Source organism: Mytilus californianus, unplaced genomic scaffold (genome assembly GCF_021869535.1).
Source record: "Mytilus californianus isolate M0D057914Y unplaced genomic scaffold, xbMytCali1.0.p SCAF_14, whole genome shotgun sequence".
Lineage (NCBI taxonomy): Eukaryota > Metazoa > Mollusca > Bivalvia > Mytilida > Mytilidae > Mytilus > Mytilus californianus.
The window spans coordinates 34,585,274-34,609,936 of record NW_026262626.1 but is presented as its reverse complement, the minus strand read 5'-3'; the positions used below and the strand labels follow the sequence as shown (position 1 = coordinate 34,609,936).

General features: G+C 33.1%; 2 protein-coding genes across 8 annotated transcripts in view; one reads left to right on the top strand and one right to left on the bottom strand.

Moving 5' to 3' along the window:
- The window catches only part of LOC127724749 (uncharacterized), a 185,055-nt gene extending 176,129 nt beyond the window's left edge, over window positions 1-8,926 (bottom strand). Inside the window, exons 1-4 of one of the 3 annotated variants that reach the window (XR_007992644.1) lie at window positions 8,833-8,926; window positions 5,473-5,573; window positions 4,235-4,369; window positions 2,593-3,153 (exon numbers count right to left, since the gene is read on the bottom strand). Coding sequence is in view for 1 of the 3 variants with exons in the window: in XM_052231846.1 (XP_052087806.1) it covers window positions 3,025-3,153; window positions 4,235-4,369; window positions 5,473-5,573; window positions 8,833-8,920 (453 nt within the window). In the remaining 2 variants the exon portion in view is untranslated. Of the gene's footprint in view, window positions 1-952; window positions 3,154-4,234; window positions 4,370-5,472; window positions 5,574-8,767 lie in introns of those variants that run through there. The other 2 variants (XR_007992645.1, XM_052231846.1) reach the window with 2 other exon arrangements.
- Window positions 8,927-9,084: 158 nt separating this feature from the next.
- LOC127724692 (palmitoyltransferase ZDHHC14-like) overlaps window positions 9,085-24,663 on the top strand; it is a 39,733-nt gene continuing 24,154 nt past the window's right edge. For 3 of the 5 annotated variants that reach the window (XM_052231750.1, XM_052231752.1, XM_052231751.1), the window contains exons 1-6: window positions 9,102-9,483; window positions 11,362-11,522; window positions 14,089-14,247; window positions 15,412-15,549; window positions 17,523-17,571; window positions 23,179-23,281. In XM_052231750.1, coding sequence (XP_052087710.1) covers window positions 9,266-9,483; window positions 11,362-11,522; window positions 14,089-14,247; window positions 15,412-15,549; window positions 17,523-17,571; window positions 23,179-23,281 — 828 coding nt within the window. In that variant the 5' untranslated portion in view covers window positions 9,102-9,265. Of the gene's footprint in view, window positions 9,484-11,361; window positions 11,523-14,088; window positions 14,248-15,411; window positions 15,550-17,522; window positions 17,572-20,311; window positions 20,415-23,178; window positions 23,282-24,663 lie in introns of all 5 variants that reach the window. The other 2 variants (XM_052231748.1, XM_052231747.1) reach the window with 2 other exon arrangements.

Genomic DNA, 24,663 nt, shown 5'->3' with positions numbered 1-24,663 from the left:
AAATGAAAAAAACATATTTTCAAAAGTTTGCTTCAGACATTATCTCTTAATCATAAAAAAAGCTTTGCCAAAGTTTCATAAAATTCTATGAAGTGAAGCTTTGACAAAGTGACTGACTTGTAACAAACTTTAACCCCAGACTGTGTCAACTTGGTAACTATAAAAAGACTAAGTCCATTTATCAGTAAAATATTAAAATTTTAAAAATTTTGCTCTGGATACTGTATTTTGGTCATAAATAAGCTTCTGTCTAAATTTCCTAAAATTCCTTGAAGGTTTGAAAAAGTTATTGATGATTGAAAAACTTAACCTCAGACTGAATCTGAATTTTTATTTGTAAAAAAACTAAGTCCATTTATCAGTAAAATACGGAAAAATGAAAATAAATATTTTCAAAATTTTGCTCTGGATACTGTATTTTGGTCACAAACAAGCTTCTGTCCAAGTTTCCTAAAAATCCATTAAGGTTTGACGGAATCTAAGATCGCTGTCTCGCTAACGCGACATAATTGTTGCAGGCTTGACAAAAATCATAATTTAAGGGCAATTACTCATAGATGGAGTTAACCAAGGGTTTGGTCATATTGGCATCTTTTCAGTACTTGTATTGCTGATCATTTTTGCAGTTTACAGTTTCTACATACCTATTATATTTTTCAAGATAAGTTAAAAATCACCAATTGAATTGTTTTATATTTTTCATGTCAGGGCCTTTTAAAGTTGACTATACAGTATGGGTTATTCTCATTGTTGAAGGCCGTATGGTTGCCTATAATTGCTTACATCCACTTTATTTGAACTTTGATGGATAGTTGTCTTATTGGCAATTATATCACATCTCTTTATTTTTAAATTAAGGGCAAAAACTCCTATTGTGAGATTTTTTTTGCTGATAATATTTGCTGTTTTCAGCAAAAGAATGTTGGGGGGTTAAACATTGTCAACAAAAGTGTTGAGATTAGCACTTCTTTATTTATTTCACAATGTCATGAAGAATCTCAGCATAATAATGATTTGCAATCTCAACCACAGTTTACAGTTAAACAACACATCAAACATAATAATGATTTACAATCTCAAACACAGTTTACAGTTAAACAACACATCAAACATAATAATGATTTACAATCTCAAACACAGTTTACAGTTAAACAACACATCAAACATAATAATGATTTACAATCTCAAACACAGTTTACAGTTAAACAACACATCAAACATAATAATGATTTACAATCTCAATCAGTTTACAGTCAAACAGCACATCATAATTAATCAGTAAAAATCAGAACTACCACAAGTCCATCATCAGGAGAAGTTTTTTTTCTTTTTGGACATCTGGTACTACCTACTCTGTTAGTTTGTATATGTATCATCAAAAATGTTTCATTAACTGAAATGTCTCAATGTAACTCAAACGAAGGTGTCAATTTCATGAAAAACAAGTATCAGTAGTCCCAAACTCCTACAAGTGATACTTGGGGGTAATCACTATGAAATAAATGATGATGGCCCATTAAATGAATAATTTTATGAGATCCTGTACTGGAAAAAACATGTTTATGTATATTCAATATTTTACACATAAGTTTTACATTTCATTATTGCAAATACTGTTAATTATTGTCTCGATTACTATGGTTATAGAAAAAAAATTCATTCATATCTGATCTCTAAAGAAGAAGAAAATAAGTCATTTGATTTCATTTGTGACCTAATCATAAAGATCAAATAATTACTAAATTCATCAGAGCAAATAATCTTGGTTATCTTTTGTCATACCTTATGTGTTTTTTAATTATAATTAATAAACATTAAATACAAGAAATGACGATTTTTTAAACCAACAAAAATCAATAGGAATAAAAAAATCTTACATGTAAAAGTTCTAACTATTAAAAAAAATTTAGCTTTGATTCATTTTGTCTGCACATATTTGATAATAATCATTTTGAGTTACCCATTAGCAATGCTGTACAGCACTAGCTTCACCTAAAGTTTTAATACTTCATCACTAACTCTGTACTGCATATTTTGACATATCAAACATTTGTCTTGAATACAAGATTCTCTCAAAAAATTACAAATAACAACAGAATAAACTGACAAATAAACCCAAACTAAGTTACACAAAAGGCATTTGTATCTTAATGGAAAATATAATTGCTAGAGAGATCCAGATGAAAGCAACTTTGAAAATACAGGAACTAAGAACATTGTGTTCCTTTTGTCATCTTATTAGTTGTTTTTGATTTGATGAGTGGCACCTTTTTGCAACTGATTTTATATTTTGTTCTTATGTTGTACTATTTTGGACAACTATGTTCAACTCCTCACATTCTTTTTATGCCTGTCCCAAGCCAGAAGTATGTAGTTCAGTGGTTGTTGTTGGTTGCTGTCTGCTATAATTGTTTTGTTTAAATAAGACAGTTGGGCTTTTTCTTTTGAATTATTTCACAATTTAATATCTTGGGACTTTTTATAGCTTACTATACGGATTGGGTTCTCCTCATTGTTGAAGGCCATAGAGTGTAGTTGTTAACATCATGGTCCTTTGGTCTTTGGTGGATAGTTGTCTCATTGCGATCATACCACACCTCCTTTTAAAAAAAAAGAGTATCAAATGAATGTCTATAGATTCATAACAAGATGAAACTACTTTCAAAATACTTGAAAAATAAACAGAATGTCTATAGCTTCATACTGACTCCATTACATTCATGGTGTACATATCATATTAGCCAATATGATCAATACAAAAAAAACGATAAAACATACAACTTCATGATAACAGCAGATCAGTGTTATTCAGTATATTTTACAAACTTCAGAAACACTCTCTAAAAAGTTGATTTCTGTAGGAATCTTGTTGCTATGACCAGGTAAAGCAATAGGATTCAGATGTCTTACTAAAAATCTATGATAAATCTGATCATACATGATGAATGAATAAGTACTGGAAGTTCAAATATTCATCATTAGAGGCATCTGTTAAGTGACTTTTGCTTTGTATCATAAACAATGTTATCCTTTTCCACCTTGAACAATGTAGTCAACAAGTTCTTGTATACTTCCAAATTCATTTCTCCCAGTTGATTCCTTTTTAGGTAATTTTGGTGTTCCCTTTTCTACCTTGCTGAAAAAGTCTTTTAGCTGAAAAATAAACCTGTATAATTTAGTTAAAATAAACATTGACTCAATCAGTAACTATGAAATATGTGACAATTTTTGAATGATCATGATGATAAGATCCTACCTAAAATTGTGTTTCAATGAGAAAGGGCTACATCCAAAATGAAGATATCTTGTCATTGGTCAGATCCCCTCCCCAGAGGGTATTAGACAATTCTATTCTATTTCTGATGTTGTTTTTTTAAATTATATTTTATGGTTTCTTTATTCATTGTTATTGGAAAATGTTTCAAAAATTAAACAAGAATACTGGTACATATAATATGGATATAAGGTGTGGATCAAGTCAAAATCTTTGTATTTAAGGAGCTCCATAACTCAGTTTCAGTAAATAAAAATAATTATGGACATCCTGAAATATTTTACAACCTCCTTAATTTGATCTCAGGACCTCCATAATATGATTTAAAGACCTCAACAAATAAAAGTTTAGAATGGCTTTTATTTCAGGACATCCTAATCCAATTTCAGGATATCCTTAAATATTTATGGAGCTTCACATTAATTTCAGGACGTGTCCAGACTTTAATACTTCATAAACTCTTTTATACCCTTATTCAAACAGTTAAACTGGATGACAGTTGAAAAAAAAATAAAACAGCACAAGTTTGTGTTGACATTGCTGTTCATGGAATGTTTGATTTGGGAACCTTGCGCAAGGGGTCTCCTGTCTTGACAGGTCACTTTTGGTGTTTCCCATGAATGACTGCTTTAACAGAGGTTTGATTGTAAAAAAAAGACAAACATGGAATGTCCAGCTATCATAACTTCTGCATTACAATGAGCTGCACAACTTGTAGATGCCAACGTCACTGCATAATGTGTCTCATCTTGAGTTACATCAAGGATACTATGGTGATAGACAAAAACTGTGTTACTCACGGCCTCATCTATTTGAAATGCTCCAAATCATAATCTGTACTATCAAATAGTTAAAATACTCATAGAATGTAATTTTTTGGCTTTTGGAATCGTAAGCAAAAAAAGTGTTTGTAATGACAAATGTGTAAACAATTGAGTTTTGCCAGTAAAAACAACTTACATTTGAAGCACCAGATACTTTATAGGCTACAAAAAACACCAATCCAACTCCAGATACTGAAAACAGTGTTGCCAATGCTAAAGCTCTTACTCCTAAAGATGAACCTGACACATTTTGTCTACCTTTTGATATTCCCTACAAATAAGAATAACAACTATTTTTTTACATCATTCCTCCTCCGAAACCTTACAAATTATTGCTAATTTTTTTTTCTTCAAAATGTTCCATTCCTTTCTTAAATTGATCTGTTTAATTTTGACTGAAGCGATCCGTTTACCTATAATATGAGTTATTACCATGTTTTGTGTTCAATATTAATGGTATGTTAGTGTAACTTAGAAACCCTAGGTCATAGAGACCAAGAGTCTTTTTTATATGATTTATTTGTTCAATACCAAGGAAGATCAAAGGTCAAGGTCATGTTCTAAATTTTGTACTTTTGACTCGGACTTCTCTTGAACTGAATTTTAATGTGCGTATTGTTATGCGTTTACTTTTCTACATTGGCTAGAGGTATAGGGGGAGGGTTGAGATCTCATAAACATGTTTAACCCCGCCGCATTTTTGCGCCTGTCCCAAGTCAGGAGCCTCTAGCCTTTGTTAGTCTTGTATTATTTTTAATTTTAGTTTCTTGTGTACAATTTGGAGTTTAGTATGGCGTTCATTATCACTGAACTAGTATATATATTTGTTTAGGGGCCAGCTGAAGGACGCCTCCGGGTGCGGGAATTTCTCGCTGCATTGAAGACCTGTTGGTGGCCTTCTGCTGTTGTCTGTTCTGTGGTCGGGTTGTTGTCTCTTTGACACATTCCCCATTTCCATTCTCAATTTTATTTGCTTGTTATTGAAACTCTTTAGAAACTGTAAAAGTTATTGACATAAGGTTTTCATCAAATTTTAAGTTACCACTTAAGGCAACACCAATAAATTGGGATTAAAGGACTCTGGTGACTTTTTTAAGGAGTTTTCTCTGCTTAAATATGTAGGACTCTGATCTGCAATGGTACTTTAAACCACACTGGTGAAGCTAAGAGCGATAGTTGGATGCTAATAATGTTATTCATTTTCTCATGTCGATGTGGAAGTCGATTTGTTTGATAGCAGCTTTTCAAGTTTTTGAGTAAATCACCTAGAGTATAACCCATTTAATTTAAAATAGTCATGATAAATAGTCAGTACATTTGCAGTCATAACTGAAACTGAAACATGACTTGTGTAATCAGATGGTAATGACTTACTTTAACAAACATGTCAGGGTCTTCTTTTTTTGTCCTTCCCAGAGCAAGACTGAAGCCACCTATCAAAGATACTCCAGTTAAACCAGTAAAAAACATAATTTCTGAAAATAGGATAAATGAAATATTCAACCATCATTCAGTCATTGTCAGTATGTGTAAAATTGATGATAAAAATCAGAGTAACAGTAACTTACACTGAGGGAAGTTTTCTCTGTTGAAATTCTTTTCCAGGCTCACCTGATATTTCACCATGATTGAGTCAAAGTTATTCAAAAATACAGAAAATAACAAATGAACTACTTTACTGTGTCAATCACACACTGACATCAAATGTGAAGTAAAACAAGTGAAACTGTGAGCTACTGCTCACTGATGATACCCCCACCCAAATACTTGACAGTAAATAGGAAGTTGTTGAGTGATGAATCTGAAAATGCATCACACGGTATAGCTGACTTATATAAACCCTGAAACCAAATTTCAGAAATCCTTATGATGTAGTTCCTGAAAAAAATGTGACGAAAAATATTCATGGGACGGACGGACGGACAGAGGTAAAACAGTATACCCCCACCTTTTTAAAGTGGGGGTATAATAAACAAATCCCAAATATACATGATGTTCCCTTACACGTTTTATGGCATTGCATAATTTCTGCATTTAAACATGCTTATAACAAAGCAGATTATTGGTAAAATATCAGTATGTCAAACTACTTTATTCTTTTACCTTTTTTTTTGGCAAATCTGACTTTAATACAATCTGAATCATCATGCATTGCTTTGAAACTGACATTTTACATGACTAATCTTTATGCTAGAAGGGAATCTGTGACACTTTACCTGAGAATTTGTAACACTTGTTTATTCATGTCATACAACAATCACTTTTTCTATGTTGCATCAGACGTATTCTATTATGATATCAAAAGTTATGGGGAATGTTTGCAATGTTCCATAATCATGATAATGGCGAACAAATACCAATAAGGTGTATTCTCTAATGTTATTATTCTTGTCGAAAAATCTGTAAATCTTCTTAATTTTGATTCATACTAATTTCTAGTTCTTTTCTCAGGAATATGTTGCGCTGGCAGACCCAATGTCAATCAGTGTAAATGATGTCATTGAATAATAAACTTTTACTGTGACTTAACCACATAAGTGTTATGACATAGACCATGTGGAAAATATGGAAATTCTGAATTCTAGTCACTTCGGCACCTGGTCAAATTGGCACCCCACATACATGTAGTCAATTCGGCACCTAGTCAAATTGGGACCTGGTTAATTTGGCACCCAAAGGCACTCATGATGAACATTATGTTTTGCAAGTCAACTATTGAAGATTCTTTTTTTTTTCCCATATTTTTTTTTAATATTTTCTCTAATGTGTCAATGTACATTTGACACGCATAACAGAAGTTCCAATGGAAACTTTTTTATAACCAATGCCATAATATCTGTTCCTATTGGAACTTATACTATAAAGAAACTTCTATTTCATGACAACTTATTTATTTTGTTGATGAATTTTGTAAATAGGCCACGCACGGGACGCAACAGTAAATAATCATCAGCCTGCTTGATGGTTTATTGTATATCATGTACTGTATTACGATGCTAGATTAAAACTGACGACTCACGAGGAAAGGTAATACCCGGCCACCGAAAGCTTTATTATTGTGAAGCCTAGGTGGTCGAGTGGTCTAGCGCGTCGGATACAGTGCAGGCGATTTGGTGTCACGATATCTCAGTAGCATGAGTTCGAATCCCGGCGAGGTAGGAACAAAAAATTTGCGAAAGCAAATTTACAAATCTAACATTGTTGGGCTGATGTTTAGACGAGTTGTATATACAGAATGTACACAGCCATGCATCACCATCACTGTTGGTGATCTAATGGATAAATCTGTTGTAGAGTTGTCACTGGTTCAGACGTACTTATAAATATAATTATTTTTGTGACTGTATCTTGCATTTATTTGTAGGATCCTTTACAATAGATATTTCAGCTGATCTGTAACAATTCCATCTTCATGCCTTATATATCATGTACTGTATTACGACGCTAGATTAAAACTGACGAGGAAAAGTAACACCCAGCCACCGAAAGCTTTATTATTGTGAAGCCTAGGTGGTCAAGTGGTCTAGCGTGTCGGATACAGTGCAGGCGATTTGGTGTCACGATAGTTCGAATCCCAGCGAGGGAGGAACAAAAAATTTGCAAAAGCAAATTTACAGATCTAACATTGTTGGGCTGATGTTCAGACGAGTTGTCTATATATATATATATATATATATAAGAAGAACTACACATTGCTAGTTAACATACAAAATGGGTGCAAATGTTATTCATTTTATATAAGGCAGGAAATGCAGAAGAAAAAAAATTAAATTACAATGATAAAATGTTTTTTTATCCTCATATGTGGATTAAACAACAGCTTGGGTAAGGACTTCTTTGTTTAATTCTAATGGGTTTTTTTTATTATAAAACATCAAAAACTACATAAAAATGGTAAAACAACAAACAGGTTATTACAAGTTTAAGTTTTTGCAAAAAAATATGTTTAAACAAGTGAAACTGCGAGCTACTGCTCACTGATTATACCCCCAGCCCAAATATGCATTTGTTGTTGAGTGATGAATCTGAAAACACATCACACGGTAAAGCTGACTTATATAAACCCTGAAACCAAATTTCAGAAATCCTTATGATGTAGTTCCTGAGAAAGATGCAACGAAAAATATTCATGGGACGGACGGACAGACAGAGGTAAAACAGTATACCCCCACTTTTTTAAAGCGGGGGTATAAAAAAACGAAAAACTATTCTCCCCATACCTCAAATAAATAAGAAAGAAAAAGGTAAGAATAATATTAGATGCCGAATTGACTTTGTGCCAATTTGACCTGGTGCGGATACCACTTTTTCTATAGGTGCAGAATTGAACAGGTGCCGATTTAACTTGTACCCGAAATGTCAGGGAAAATTTTAGTCCAAATGTTATAGGAAGGTGTCACAGAAAAAAAAATTAAAAAGCCGATCAAGAGGTCACAATTATAAATTTGGAACTGGAAGTTAGGAAAATTCATGAATGTGAAAGTCGTCTATTTCGCAGTGGGCATGTTGTCTGACAAAGTGGGCGACTTGTCATGAACAGTTGCCTTGATGATTACAGGTAGTGAGTTGTTAATGGGACGACCTTTCCAGCTTTCGAAAAGACCTAAATAAATATTCTTATCTCCCCTTGATGTCCAATGATCATAAATGTTGTTTTTTTTCCAATTACCAGTTACTTAAGGGATACAAATTGATTGTCAAAGGAGCAAATAGGGATCTTCAATCAGATTATGCCTTTGTATTTGCTGTTCTTCTCTTTATCATTATGCACGGAAGAGTTGCCTGTGCTGATTACTTCTTTCTCATCCATGGGGGCAGCCATTTTGACCGGGAAGGTCATGTTGTTAAAACATGTAAAAAATATTAGTTATCATTATTGTATAAATTTATCTGGTTTAAAAACTTATAAACATAAAAGAAACGTAACGGTATAAGTAAATAAAAAAATGCCAATTTCTTAAAATTATTACGAAATAATACGCATGCGTGAAGTAATTATGTTCATCAACAAATAGCTGGTTTCCTGTGTTACTACCGAAAATGTGAAAAAATCTTAATAATAACAATGTTTTGATTGAAAACTTACAACTTTCTTTATCATATTATGAAAGAGATATTATTAGAATAATGACGTTGGCAAAAATGTTTCTATTTTTTCATTATACAAATGAATCAAACGTACATAGCAGTTTCAACTGATTCGCCCTCCGTCACACTGGATAATAAATCGATCAAAATGACCAAAAAGACACGTAAATGGGAAGTGTTCCCTGGGAAAAATAAATTCTGCTGTAATGGCAGAATAATGATGGCCAGACAGACGGGAATATTTTATTTTACATGTACTCTTATTGTTGTTACTTGCGGACTCTTCTTCGGATTCGAGTAAGTACATGAAATTTGCATGTTACCATTTTATGACCCTGGCCCCTTTAATTTGTACCTTTGTCTTTCAGGTCAAAATAAGACATAGGTTTTAAAAGACCCATCATTTTAGAAATATCCTGAAGAGAATTTCTCCTTGCATAATGTTATGAATGGAAATACTTATATAAACAGGCATGACAGGGCTCAACATTAACGGCTGTCAGATTGCCAGGGACGAATAAGTCATCATAGGCAAGTTAAAGCTGCAGTGTAGTCTGATTGGCAATTAAAAATTAAAAGTAAAAAAGAGTGCAAAATACAGAATGTAGTCAATTTGTATGAATTGTCATATAAACCTAGGATTTGTATATATAGTACAAATCCTTGTATAAATTGACTTGTCCCCTGAAATATCAGTATTTATTTTATTACTGTCCCTTCCTCTAGACATTTTTAGGGTATTAACCAATCAGAGTGTGTTTCTGTTGTTGAAGTTAAATTTGACCTAGGTATTTTAGGAAAACTTATCCAAGACAGAACATAAATTCAAGGTCTTCCAAATTAAATCTACATGTATCATCAATTTTTGAAACCTTGAACAAAAGTGAAAAGAAAGAAGATTAGACAATCATGACAATATATATAAATAAATTTAACCAAGCAATTTATGAGTTTTCTCTTTCTCAATGCTCAGTACTATTTCATTTAAGCATGTCATGTGTATGTAGAGAAAGAGTTTCTGTGGGTAAAAATATACGAGAGTGGCATCTGAGTATCAATCCTAGGTTAAGCACAGAGATCTGGGAAAATTGTTTTATTCACAGTGTTTCAATGGAGAGAATGCATATAACATTTTGATATCATGAACATGATGAATATAGCATTCCTGGCCCCCTGTGATTTAGGTACATGTAGCACAGAAGCTAACTCAGGGAAAAGTTTTTCTGTGGAATACTGGAAAAACAAAGCTGAACATTTTGCTGAAAACAATGAAATAAAAAATCAAAAAAAGAGGAATAGGAGAATTATTGACTCCTGGAAAAAATTCTTTGATGAAATTGCAGATTGATTGGATTACAGTTTATTTATATATACTTCAAAGGACAAACAAATTAGTCATGGCAAATCAGGCAACAAACATTAAACACAGAAAAATACCAAAATATTATGTTTATATGTTATAACTTAAACTATATATTCTTCTTTAAATTTGCTCACAGGTCACCGGTGAACTGGTGTGATTCAAGTTGCTTGGTAAAATACTTTCGGCAATCCATTTTGTTTCATTACTTTTGAATTGCATTTAGACTTACCTGATTTTATGTCCAAACTTAATTTGGACAAGTAGTTTTCTCTTTCGAACAAGAAATACATCATAGTGACTTGCCTGAAGGGCAAGTTGTTCAAAATGAAATTAATAAAAATATGAAATATATGGGTATTGACTATTCCTTACAATGAAATGGAGGAATGTAATAATTTCCATCAGAACACACTTTTATTTGTAAGGGTGAAAGTTCTGCCATGGTTAAATTTTTATCCATAGAGATCCCTGAGGTGTGTGAAATACAGGAAGACCTTATCATTATTTTGGAACCTGTGACACTAAATTTTATTTTTGAACATAATTGATTTATTACTATTTGTGTATTTCGTGGGTAAAGGATTAACCACAAATGAAATTTAAACATGTTAAACGTTTCATTAAGTTCAAATTTGCTATAGGCTTGTATGCTGCCTGTGGAAAAACCTCAAATTTGTCAATCTGCAAAACTTGGTATCCATGAAAATAAATGAATCCAAAGAAACTGAAAGTATGATGTACTTATATTCAATTAAGAGTTCTTGATCTGCAATAACAATTAAACATTTTAATATTATATACATTATTTGCAGTTGTCCATATTTAGCTGTGCATGTGACTGCCGCAATTCCAGTGGTTGGAGGGGCATTGTTTATCTTTGTCATGGCAACTCTCTTCAGAACTAGTTTTAGTGACCCAGGTGTTATCCCAAGAGCCTCACCAGATGAAGCAGCTGATATTGAAAAGAAAATAGGTATTTGTACTTACATTTATTAATTAATGACTGATGGCTTCTAGTCTATAACTGTAATAGTCAGAAATGGTGGATGTACTAGATACCATGCAGAGGTTGTGTCAAATCATTTTATTTTTTGTTGCTGTTATATTTACATGTATTATTTGTATTTGTCACAAGTATCTTGTTAACTTATATAACAAGAAAAACTTGACTTTAATAAATCTTTAATGTGTATTTTAGAACTTATTAATGTTACACAGTTAAGTCAAAATAAATTGTATCACACCCAAGGTTTAAAGGTATATTCTCAAAAGTGGCTCTTGCCTTTCGCATTTTAGCCATTTCAATGATATGAAATGTCCTATTTATTAATTCCTTACAACATGTACAGTACCATGCATGTATGATGAAGGTGTGTCAATAAATATGTTGGAGAGATCAAACCACACAATAATTTTAGATTAAGGTTCAACAAGTCATTATGTGGATATACTGTCTGAGCTTCATAAGGATACATGTACTTCTGATGACTGATGTATGTATGAATAAAAAGACCTGTTAAAAAAGTCAGACAGCAACCACAAAAGACATCACATTCATACATTTGTATGTTCAGAGGTCAACATGCAATCTTTATCGGTATATCTAGATGTGTTTAGAGGTCAACATGCAGTCTTTATCAATATATCTAGACGTGTTTTGTTTCTTAACATCAGAAAATCTATTTATATTGAAAGGTTTGTCTTTATAAGGTCAAGGTTACAAAATACATTGTAAGTATGTACTGTACACATGTACATATGCCTTGATTAAACTTAAGTGTAAAGCCAGGGGGGACTTATGCTCATCAATTTTATTATCCATTGAATTTTAAGAGAAAAAATCATGTTTTTGTCAATAAATGATCAAATACATTCATGACATTTATGTCGTACTCAAGTATTTTTTGTTGAGCCTGTGATGAAAGTTGTGGAGGCAAGGCATGTACAAGTAGCAATCCTTCATTCTGTCATCGACACTTGGGTTTGGTCTGTGGTTTAATTTTTTTTAGACATTATAACTTTTCTAAACCCTGAATGTTATGAAACTTGGACAGTAGCTTTTGGGGTAAAATAAAGACAAATTTAGAATTTCACTAAACTTTACACCCACCCATCGGATGACTTACCTGGTCTTAAGTATGTTTTTAGAATGTTTCATGAGACAGTTCAGAAATTCAGACATAAAAAATATTAACATGTTTGATAAACCTTCATGGAGTTTTTTTTAAAACTTAGACAGAGGTTTCTTCGTGATCAAGACACAGTTACCAGAGCAAAATTTTGAAAGTTTAAAAAAAAAAATTATCGATGGATTGCATCAGTTTTTTTGCACTAATCAGTAAAATTCTAGGGTAAATTTATTTAGATAGTAATAATTTTTTAAAACCAACTTGGAACAGTTTGAAAAAGGATTTTTATGCCCCTGTCGTGGCGGAGGGGGCATTAAGTTTTACCCTTGTCCGTCCGTATGTCTGTCCGTACGTCCCAAAGTTGGTTTCAGTTCTTTAACTTAAGTTTGCCTCAACCAAATTTTATGAAACTTATACACAATTCTGATTACCACAAAACACAGATCAAGCTTGAATTTTAGTGGCGTCACTTTAACCGTTCTAGAGTTATGCCCCTTTACAAATGGAAAAATTGCTGAATTTTTCGTTTCCGTTCTCTAACTTTAGTTTGCCTTAACCAAGAATGAATTTTGGTGGTGTCACTTTTACCGTTCTAGAGTTACAAATGTATGCCTGTTTACAAATGGAAAAATCGCTGAATTTTTCGTTTCCGTTCTGTAACTTAAGATAGCCTCAACCAAATGTTGTGACACTTATACACAATGCTTATTACCACTAAATACAGATCAAGTTTGAATTTCGGTGGTGTCACTTTTACTGTTCTTCAGTTATGTCCCTTTATAACTTTATATGAAATGCAAAGGGGGCATCATCTGTGTCCCATGGACACATTCCCCATTTATTTTTCATTGGAGCAATCCATGCTAGTCTCAGGATTCCATGGAACCATCTACAAATTAGTTATTTGCCTATTTTTGTTTTATTGTTAGCACCACTTAGTACAATATGAATGTCTCATACATTATGTATGCATTATGCCTGTCAATTTCTTGAATTGCAAATTTTACCAAGTCCTGCTTAAATATAACAAGCCATTGGTGTCAGACTTGTGACTAAATTTGAAGACTGCTGCACATGTTTTGCACACATTTCACAAAATAATATTAAGTGGGTACTGTTCCCTTCCAGTAGACAGTGTAATGTTAAAGAGACTCTATGGTCGGGTTGTTGTCTCTTTGACACATTCCCTATTTCCATTCTCAATTTTATTATATCGTCAGAAATAGTGTCAGGGATACAATTAACTAGCTGGTCCAGAAATAGTGTCAGGGATACAATTAACTAGCTGGTCCAGTAAAATTTGGAAATAATTTTTCACCTCTGGACTTCTTTCCGAAGCTTTATTTTATAATTTATTTTCATGTATGATGTGTTAAATACCTCTTTCTAAAAACACATTTGTTCTTTTAGAGGTTCCAAATACAACATCACCAGGAACATACAGACCTCCACCAAGAACAAAGGAAGTTATAATTAAAGGACAGGTGGTTAAACTTAAGTACTGTTTTACCTGCAAGATCTTTAGGCCACCTAGAGCATCACACTGTAGTTTTTGTGATAATTGTGTTGGTATGTATACAGTTAACCTAATTCCTTAAATATTGTATAGTTGACATAAATTACCCATTTAAATCTTGGTTTTCAAAATAATTAAATGTCAGAATGTCAAGAGAATTTCACTCAAAAGAACAAAAGTTTATAGATATTAGAAATATTTTATATGATCGTGTTTAGGGCCCTTACATAGGCACACATTTCTGGTCATAAAGTGAGGAGTATTAAAATTAATATAACGAAATTAAATAGCATGTAATCAAAGTTGTTAATTGATTTAATGTTTGATGGATAGCTAAGGTATTCTTTATCAACAGGAAAACTAGAACATGAAAATGTGATAGTACTAAATCTGTACATTGTGAGATTCAAGTTTAGGTTTAAGATATTTTACTGTGAAGTTGTCCTATTGACACATATTATTGTTTTAAATTTTATTAAAATCGAAATCCTTTCTTTTCATTCAATAACACATTTCAAATCATCAAACAAAACCTAATCTCAGTGATTTTTGGACGGTGCTTCTTTGCACAGCTTTTTATTTGAAATAATTTAATGAAATGCATGCATGCATGAAGAATCAACAGCTTTGAATCTGATTTATCTTTAGAAATGTCTTTTACACAATTTAAGCATGGGAGACTACAAAATTTCTACTGAAGTTTATGATTTGGCAAAATATAAATCTGAATTGTTTGCAGTTACTTTAATTTGATGGTATATGTTGTAGTAGACATGTTCAGAAATGCAATTTAAATGTAGAATCTGGATTTTTCCAAATAAGGTATCTTAGCTCAGCTGACACAGGTTTTTCAATAAGAGTTTTGGACTTGTCTTAATTAAAAAAAAACTGATAATTGACACAAAATTTCTCTACTTAAAAGAGACAGAAGAAACCAAAGGTATAATCAAAATTCCTAATTGGAAGAGAAACCAACACCATGTAAAAATATAAAAATAAACAAAACCAGGAAGAAAAAAACAACAGTCTACAAAACATTACATAGAAAAATCAAGATACAGAAACACAAACCCAACAAAGAAAGGGTGATCTCAGGTGTTCCAAAAAGGTATGCAGATCCTGCTCAACACATGGCATAAGCTGTGTAATGGATTATATATGTAAAGACAATTGTAGTTATTTTCATATATATGGTAATAATTTATTTTATTTTTTAGAGAGATTTGATCACCATTGTCCATGGGTTGGAAATTGTGTTGGAAGAAGAAACTACAGATATTTTTATTTATTTATCCTCTCATTATCAGTTTTGTGCATCTATATATTTGCTTGTGTTTTAACTCATTTAATATTAAGTAAGTATTTTAAGATGACCCTAAAAATTCTATGTCTAACGTCACTTGGACATGGTACAATCTGAAAGGGAGGGAGGTAATTAAATGACCAACACATCATTCAAATACAGTTTCTTTTCAAACAACATAGTGCAAGGAGGTAAACATTCTTTAGATCCTATCCAGCATGTATCCAGGCAATTTCATGCAATTTATTAATGATATATTATACTCAGATATTCAAGTTACAAAATGGTGTGTATGTGTTTAGTCATGATTGTGAAGAAAACTGTTTTTATGCCCCCTCCGTAGCGGAGAGGGCATTACGTTTTACCCTTGTCCGTCTGTACGTCCATACGTACATCCCAAAGCTGGTTTCCGTTCTCTAACTTTAGTTTGCCTCAACCAAATATTATGAAACTTATACACAATGCTAATTACCACATAATACAGATCAAGTTTGAAATTGGGTGGCGTCACTCGTACCGTTCTTGAGTTATGCCCCTTTATAAACATAAAAATTGCTGAATTTTTCATTTCTGTTCTCTAACTTAAGTTTGCCTCAACTAAATGTTATGAAACCTATAAACAATGCTTATTACCACAAAACTCAGATCAAGTACAAATTTTGGTAGCGTCAATTATACAGTTCTTGAGTTATGTTCCTTTATAACGTTATATACAAGCAGGGGCATCATCTGTGTCCCATGGACACATTCCCCATTAATTTTTTTACATGTTATGAAACTTGGACAGAAGCTAATCTTAAAGACCAAGAAATAGCATCTTAAGGAAAAGATTGAATTTTTTTTTTCATTTATGTATTTTACTGATTAATGAACTCACATTTTAAGTCAACATTACACTTTTACACTGGCAGCAGCAATATCAGCCGAGATGCAGGGTTCCCCGAGACCCCTTACAGATTTTTAAAAACTTTTACCCCATTTTCTGAAGGAAACAAATTCAACCATCAATCCACTTCAGATTAGTCTCAATAAACCATGTGAAACATTTTTAATGACAATTAATTCAGGTAACATTTTTGACAAACCCTCTTTGTCCAGAAATCTAATATATACATTTTTTATTTTGGTCTATTAACTAAAACTTACATGAATGGGTGATGTTAAACATAGAATTTAAATGGCCTAATCTAATGTAAATTTGATACAAAGTTATTCTGGCTTCAAAAATATAGATATATTTTCTGATTGTGTTCACAAAATAAGACTAAGTTCACATATTAAATTGCAAGGTACTCGTGAGGCGCTTGTACCTGTCCATTTTAAAATTAAATGTACCAGTATTATTGTTTCTTTAATGTGTAGTTGATACATGTAATTTGATACTTCATTGCATTTCATTTGATTTTGATGTTGTCCTTTTTTGCATAATTTGTCAAGAATTCTTACTGATTATAAAGTTGTTTTAGCACCACAACAATATGTCATGTACATATTTGTGATAATTCGGAAAGTGAAAAATTTGTGTATTGTATGCAGACTTGCAGTATACACATTACCTTTTAAAAATTATACTTTGGGGAGGAACATCTTAGACCATAAGCAAGATGTTTAAAAATGAACTATACTTATTTACTTTTGATACCTGATTTGTCAAAATATTAAACGAGATAATATTTTACAATATCAATGCATAGGAAATAAACTCATCATAGATACCAGGATTGAAATTTTGTATTTGCGCCAGACGCGCGTTTCGTCTAATAGTTTTAAGAATAAAAATGTATTTGTATTTGAATGCAATTTATGTAAATGTGTTAAGAATAGATGTAATGTAAAGGTGGTGATTTTACACAAATAGCCACTTTCAATGCAGAATTCTTTCTTATATGGTTTTGTTCCACCCAGGATCACTTGTTGTATGATATAATCTGCACCTTCTAAAGATCTTTGTCTTCTAGAAAAAAAAAGCCAGGAAAATGCACACTTTGTAAAAGTGACATAAAATTTTTTTATTTATAATTTCAGGATCAAAAGATGACAATTTCCTGCATGCCATGCGTGATTCACCAGCAAGATATCCTTTTAGATTTTACGATTTTTATTAGATATTTCACCATTATTGAGTTTTGAGTGGTGTATATGTGAAAGGCACATTTGTTTGTATGATCACAGAGCCATGTAATCTGAAATACTATTGATCTAGTTATTTTGTATTTCTATTGTGTGGTATAAATACTAATTAGGGGGAAAAGTCACTTATCATCCTGAAAGAAAATTAGCTAGTTAACATCTATAGTCAAGTAAATGATTCCATATAATCAAAGAATGTGAAACAAACTTCATAATATTTCTTACAGAATCAGATTCATTGGATTTGTATCTTTAACATTTTGATATGGAATACTATTGTCCATACATTCCTCTGTTCCATAAAAAATCTAATTGATTTGATGAAGTCTTGTCTTTTTTTTGTACCATTTTTAGCTCACCTGGCCCGAAGGGCCAAGTGAGCTTTTCTCATCACTTGGCGTCCGTCGTCCGTCGTCCGGCGTCGTCCGTCGTCGGCGTTAACTTTTTACATTTTGAACTTCTTCTAGAGAACCACTGAATGGAATGAAACCAAACATGGCATGAATGTTCCTTATGAGGTGCTGACCAAGTGTTGTTACTTTGTAGCCGATCCATCATCCAAGATGGCCGCCAGTGGGGGACTTAGTTTAACATAGGACCCTATGGGAAATGCATACAAATGACTTCTTTTAGAGAACCACTGAATGGAATGAAACCAAACATGGCATGAATGTTCCTTATGAGGTGCTCACCAAGTGTTGTTACTTTGTAGCCGATCCATCATCCAAGATGGCTGCCAGCGGGGGACTTAGTTTAACATAGGACCCTATGGGAAATGCATACAAATGACTTCTTTTAGAGAACCACTGAATGGAATAAAACCAAACATGGCATGAATGTTCCTTATGAGGTGCTGACCATGTGTTGTTACTTTGTAGCCGATCCATCATACAAGATGGCCGCCATCGGGGAACTTAGTTTAACATAGGACCCTATGGGAAATACATACAAATGTCTTCTTTTAGAGAACCACTGAATGGAATGAAACCAAACATGGCATGAATGTTCCTTATGAGGTGCTGACCAAGTGTTGTTACTTTGTAGCCGATCCATCATCCAAGATGGCCGCCAGCGGGGGACTTAGTTTAACATAGGATCCTATGGGAAATACATAAAAATGTCTTCTTTTAGAGAACCACTGAATGGAATGGAACCAAACATGGCATGAATGTTCCTTATGAGATGCTGACCAAGTGTTGTTACTTTGCAGTCGGTCCATCATCCAAGATGGCCGCCAGCAGGGGACTCAGTTTAACATAGGACCCTATGGGAAATACATACAAATGTCTTCTTTTAGAGAACCACTGAATGGAATGAAACCAAACATGGCATGAATGTCCCTTATGAGGTTCTGACCAAGTGTTGTTACTTTGTAGCCGATCCATCATCCAAGATGGCCGCCAGCGGGGGACTTAGTTTAACATAGGACCCTATGGGAAATACATACAAATGTCTTCTTTTAGAGAACCACTGAATGGAAAGAAACCAAACATGGCATGAATGTTCCTTATGAGGTGCTGACCAAGTGTTGTTACTTTGCAGTCGGTCCATCATCAAAGATGGCCGACAGCAGGGGACTTAGTTTAACAAAGGACCTATGGGAAATACATACAAATGTCTTCTTATAGCGAACCACTGAATGGAATGAAACCAAACATGGCATGAATGCTCCTTATGAGGTACTGACCAAGTGTTGTTACTTTGCAGTCGGTCCATCATCCAAGATGGCCGACAGCAGGGGACTTAGTTTAACAAAGGACCTATGGGAAATACATACAAATGTCATCTTTTAGAGAACCACTGAATGGAATGAAACCAAACATGGCATGAATCTTCCTTATGAGATGCTGACCAAGTGTTGTTACTTTGTAGCCGATCCATCATCCAAGATGGCCGACAGCGGGGGACTTAGTTTAACATAGGACCCTATGGGAAATACATACAATTGTCTTCTTTTAGAGAACCACTGAATGGAATTGAACCAAACATTGCATGAATGTTCCTTATGAGTTGCTGACCAAGTGTTGTTACTTTGCAGTCGATCCATCATCCAAGATGGCCGCTAGGGGGAGGGGGGGCTTAGTTTAACATAGGACCCTATGGGAAATACATACAAATGTCTTCTTTTAGAGTACCACTGAATGGAATGAAACCAAACATGGCATGAATGTTCCTTATGAAGTGCTGACCAAGTGTTGTTACTTTGTTGTCGATTTACTGTTCAAGATGGCCACCAGGATATTTTATTAAATAACGGGACCAATATTAATCAAAATTTGGCCTCAATCATTATTTGGGTATCTGTTATGATTTTTATCTATCTTTACATGATTTCTAAAACCAAAGTAGAGTCAGGTGAGCGACACAGGCTCTTGAGAGCCTCTAGTTTATAAAGACAAACTCAATTTGGTTTATACAAAGAAAAACAATAATTTTGATATAAACTTTTTTATTACAATAAAAGTTAAAAACAACCTGTCATATAATAACTATTGAACTTAAAAAAATAATTTTGCAGTTGTTTGGAAATATGCATATCATATCGTTGCTATGTATTTCAGAGAGGATATTTTTGTCAGATTTGTAGGTGATATATGGATTATTCTGCTAGTATTTATTACATTCTTGACTCCCACCATCATACAATACATTAATGATTCATTTATCATCCTTAACAATCATACCATTGTTGAAGCAATCATCTGTTTCTTCTCTGTCTGGTCAATCATTGGTCTGGCTGGTTTCCATACATACTTGGCTTCTTCAGAACAAACAACCAATGAGGACGTGAGTTTATACCTCATTGGATTGTAGTTGTGGCTTACTATGTGTTGTCTTGTTTTTGTTTTATTTTATATGGAGGTGATTTAAGTTGCTGATTATACATAGCTTATATGATTTGCATACCTTTTCTGTATTATGAGATCATTTATATAGTCATAGATAAGATTATTAGTTAGTAAATCTTTTCTTTTGTTTTTTTTTCTTTGTTTTTTTTTTCTGTTATCTGGATGATTTTACGATATGATTTGCATATGACTTATTTATTCACATTGTTTCCGTCTGACCTATTTGTTCCATTAAATAATGGTACAGCTTTGTCATTTTACATTCAATAAGATAAGTGGCAAATGATAATTAATATCTTAAGTAGATTTATAATTCTAAATATGAAAACTGTTCTTGCAAACTTTGCAGAGTAAAGAATCCTATATGTAAATGTTGTACCTAGCTTATTGGACACTTAACAGATAGCATTACATGTATTATGCACAGTTGTTGATTTTTTTAACTTGAAATTGAATTTCTGATTGAAGATGGCCAGTTTTTATACGACTGCAAAAAACTTTGGCGGTCGTATATTGGTATCACATTGTTGTCGTCGTCTGAAGACACTGGGTTTCCGGACAATAACTTTTGTATTAGTTAATAGAAATCTATGAAACTTAAACACAAGGTTTATAACCACAAAAGGAAGGTTGGGATTGATTTTGGGGGTCATGGTCCTAACAGTTAAGGAATTAGGGGCCAAAAAAGGGGCCAAAAATAAGCATTTTTCTAGTTTTCAGACAATAACTTGTGGAACGGTGTATTGATCTCTCTGAAATTTGTACAACAAGTTTCCATGCCACAAAGGGATGGTTAGAATTGGCTTTGGGGGATAATGGCTCAAACCATTTAGGAATTAGGGGCAAAAAGGGGGAAAACAAGGGTTTCCTTGTTAATGGACAATCTCTTTTAAGTACAATGTTAAATTTGGATTACCTTCCTTACACTGCTTTAAAATTATGTATAAAGAAATTTTGTATTGTCTTGAGGTGATTAGCTGTCAATTTATTTTTAGAAGTTACTGATAAAAATGCTGAATAAAGATATACTATTTTTAGACATGATTATGTATGTCATTTTCTATTTTAAGACTTTTATCATGTATTTAAATGGGTAATTATGGTTGCAAACTCCATTGGAAATTTGAATTGAGATAATGACCATATCTTGAGGGAAAGATTTTTTTTTTTTGGAAAAAAGGGAGGGGGTTGAAAAAAATTGGGGGTGGGGGTTAAAAAGAAATTGTGGGGGGAACAATTTTTTTTTCTCATTACAGATTTCAGAAATTAAAAAGAAAATTTCTTCAAATGTAATTTTTTTTTTTTGTAAAAAAAAAGGGATGGGGTGATAAAAAAAATTTTTGCCAAAAAAAAAGGGGGGGTGAAATTTTTTTTTTGGGGGGGGGGTAAATTTTTTTCGGGGCAATTCGCAACAGCATAGTGTATTGCACAAAAGCAAAAAATTGAATATAAATTCAAATCATAAAACCAATTGACTACAGTTATTCTGTGTCAGAAACCTATTATGTGTCAAACATTTAATTTCAATCCAAATTCAGACCTGTATCAAGCATGAATATTGTGTCCATTTTTGCCCCAACTGTTCAGGGTTGGACCTCTGCGGTCGTATCCAGCTGCGCTCGGCAAAGCAATTTATTGAAATATTGCAAATATCCCTTCAGAAATTATGCTCCAATAGCAGATCTGTTGTTATTGTTCGATATTTGCTCTTCATTATTTGACACTTTTGGATAGCCAATATTAGTTATGAGCACCACTGACGAGAGGTGCATATGGTGCTTCAAAGTAGCTCCTATTTCTTTTTTATTCCCCCCCCTACGATAGTAGTAGGGGCATTATGTTTTCTGATCTGTGCGTCCGCTTGTTTGTCCATTAGTTCGTTCGTCCTTCCGTTCGTCAGTCTGTCCTGTGTCAGGTTAAAGTTTTTGGTCAAGGTAGTTTTTGATGAATTTGAAGTCCAATCAACTTGAAACTTAGTACACATGTTCCCTATGATATGATCTTTCAAATTTTTGACTACATTTTCCTTCTTCATTGTTATGTTTTCTTGATGCCTGTATTAAGACCTTTATCTCAAAGACTTTCAACAAATTATTTAGTTATAATCAATTAAAGTGTTGCAACATTTCAGTAAGTGCAGTCCTAAAGTCATTTACCAACAACAAGTGTCTTTCCTCATCGCTGTACAATATGTATTACATAAGAAAAAAGTTATATGGATAAATTTATAGTTTATAAACTGATTTATGGATGAATAAGTGTATAAAGATGCTGAATGTTTATAGTTTTTCAGTATAAATGTACATTCCTTAACCAAACGTACTGTTATTGAGGGTATTATATGTTTCTTTGCTGTGTGGTCTGTTGTTGGTCTTGCTGGTTTTCATACTTATCTCGCATCATCTGAGCAGACAACCAATGAGGATGTGAGTACATCAGATATCTTGATGCATGGTGTTACTTTCCATTGTGTCAATGGTAACCTATGCCCTATCACTGTTAAAATCACATCTAATTGATATTAATTTTCACATTGGTTTGCTTAATACACATGCATGTCACTTGACATTTAAAGTGTTATTGTATAGACTGAATATTGAATGATATTTGTCTGTTGGTTGGAAAATTATGCTTATTCTTTATTTTTGATACATTTTGTTTTATTTCTTTTGCATGATTATTGTTTTCCTTAACTCTGACACTGTGATAGAAGCTATTGTATGCTTCTTTTCTGTGTGGTCAGTTATTGGCCTAGCAGGCTTCCACACATATCTAGTTGGTTCTGATCAAACCACAAATGAAGATGTAAGTTTGTATTTTATCAAAGGACATGCCTTAAAACACCAATAACTTGCACTGTAAATAAGATTTAATTGATTTTTGTTGTTATATCTCTTAAGTTGAAATTTATATTTTTGATACTTCCTTATTCTTATATTCAAGTGCCAAAAAATTTGTTAAACTGATATATGGAGGAAGTTCAGACATGAACCTAAAAAGCAGTAACACCTGAGTTGCATCGGATAGAAATCGATCTTATGCAAGTGCACATAAGGCTTTAATTGATTTTGGAACATTTGAATACGAAATGAAAGACGAATTTTGGTCTGTTTTGTAGGGTTTTTTAAGTCAATTTTCAGACAGTTACAGTCTTTTGCATAGGGATTTTTTAACCCAAAATAGGATAACAGATGTATTGATATTCATTTGCACAAGTTTGATTTCTATCTGATGCAGCTCACAGAAAATAAAGTAATTAGAACTAAATCTGTTCAACTAATAAATTTAAGTTGTCTTGGTGGGATTTTGCATTTGCTTCAATAATTTATGTTTATTGTTGCCTTGTATTACAATACCTTGCAAATACTCAACCAAGTAGACTTATGCGACACTTTTGCTAAATTTATTACTAAGGATATATAACGTAACTAAAAAGGGAAGAATACATGCAATTCATGAAATAACATATAATTAGGGCCCCGCCAAATGGCGGACACCCTATAGTGATCAGTCTGTCTGTCCGTTCGTCCGTCCGTCCGTAACGAATTGTGTCCGCTCTATATCTAGAGAACCGTTATGATTTCAAAGTTTATACTTGACATGTAAATTAACAAACACCAGATGGTGTGTCATAATGTATGTACAACGTCCTAGGTCAAAGGTCAAGGTCAAAAACTTTGGTTTTAATTGACAACCCCATGTCCTATGGTAAAGACAGTGTCCACTCTATATCCTGAGAACAGTTATGATTTCAAAGTTTATACTTGACATGTATATAAACCAACACCAGAGGGTGTGTCATAATGTATGTACAACTTCATAGGTCAAAGGTCAAGGTCAAAAACTTTGGATTTAATTGACAACCCAATGTCCTATGGTAAAGATCGTGTCCGCTCTATATCTTGAGAACCGTTAATGATTTCAAAGTTTATACTTGACATGTATAAAAACCAACACCAGAGGGTGTGTCATAATTTATGTACAATTTCCTAGGTCAAAGGTCAAGGTCATAAACTTCGGTTTCAGTTAACAACCCCAGCCAATGATAAAGATACAAATTTTTTACCACACATTATTCACAGCGGGGCCCACAGAGATGGCTCCCATCTCAATGATATTTAGTTTACTCTGATTTAACCATTACAATAGGAGTCTAGTGATTCTATCATCACAAAGAATCCAAATCT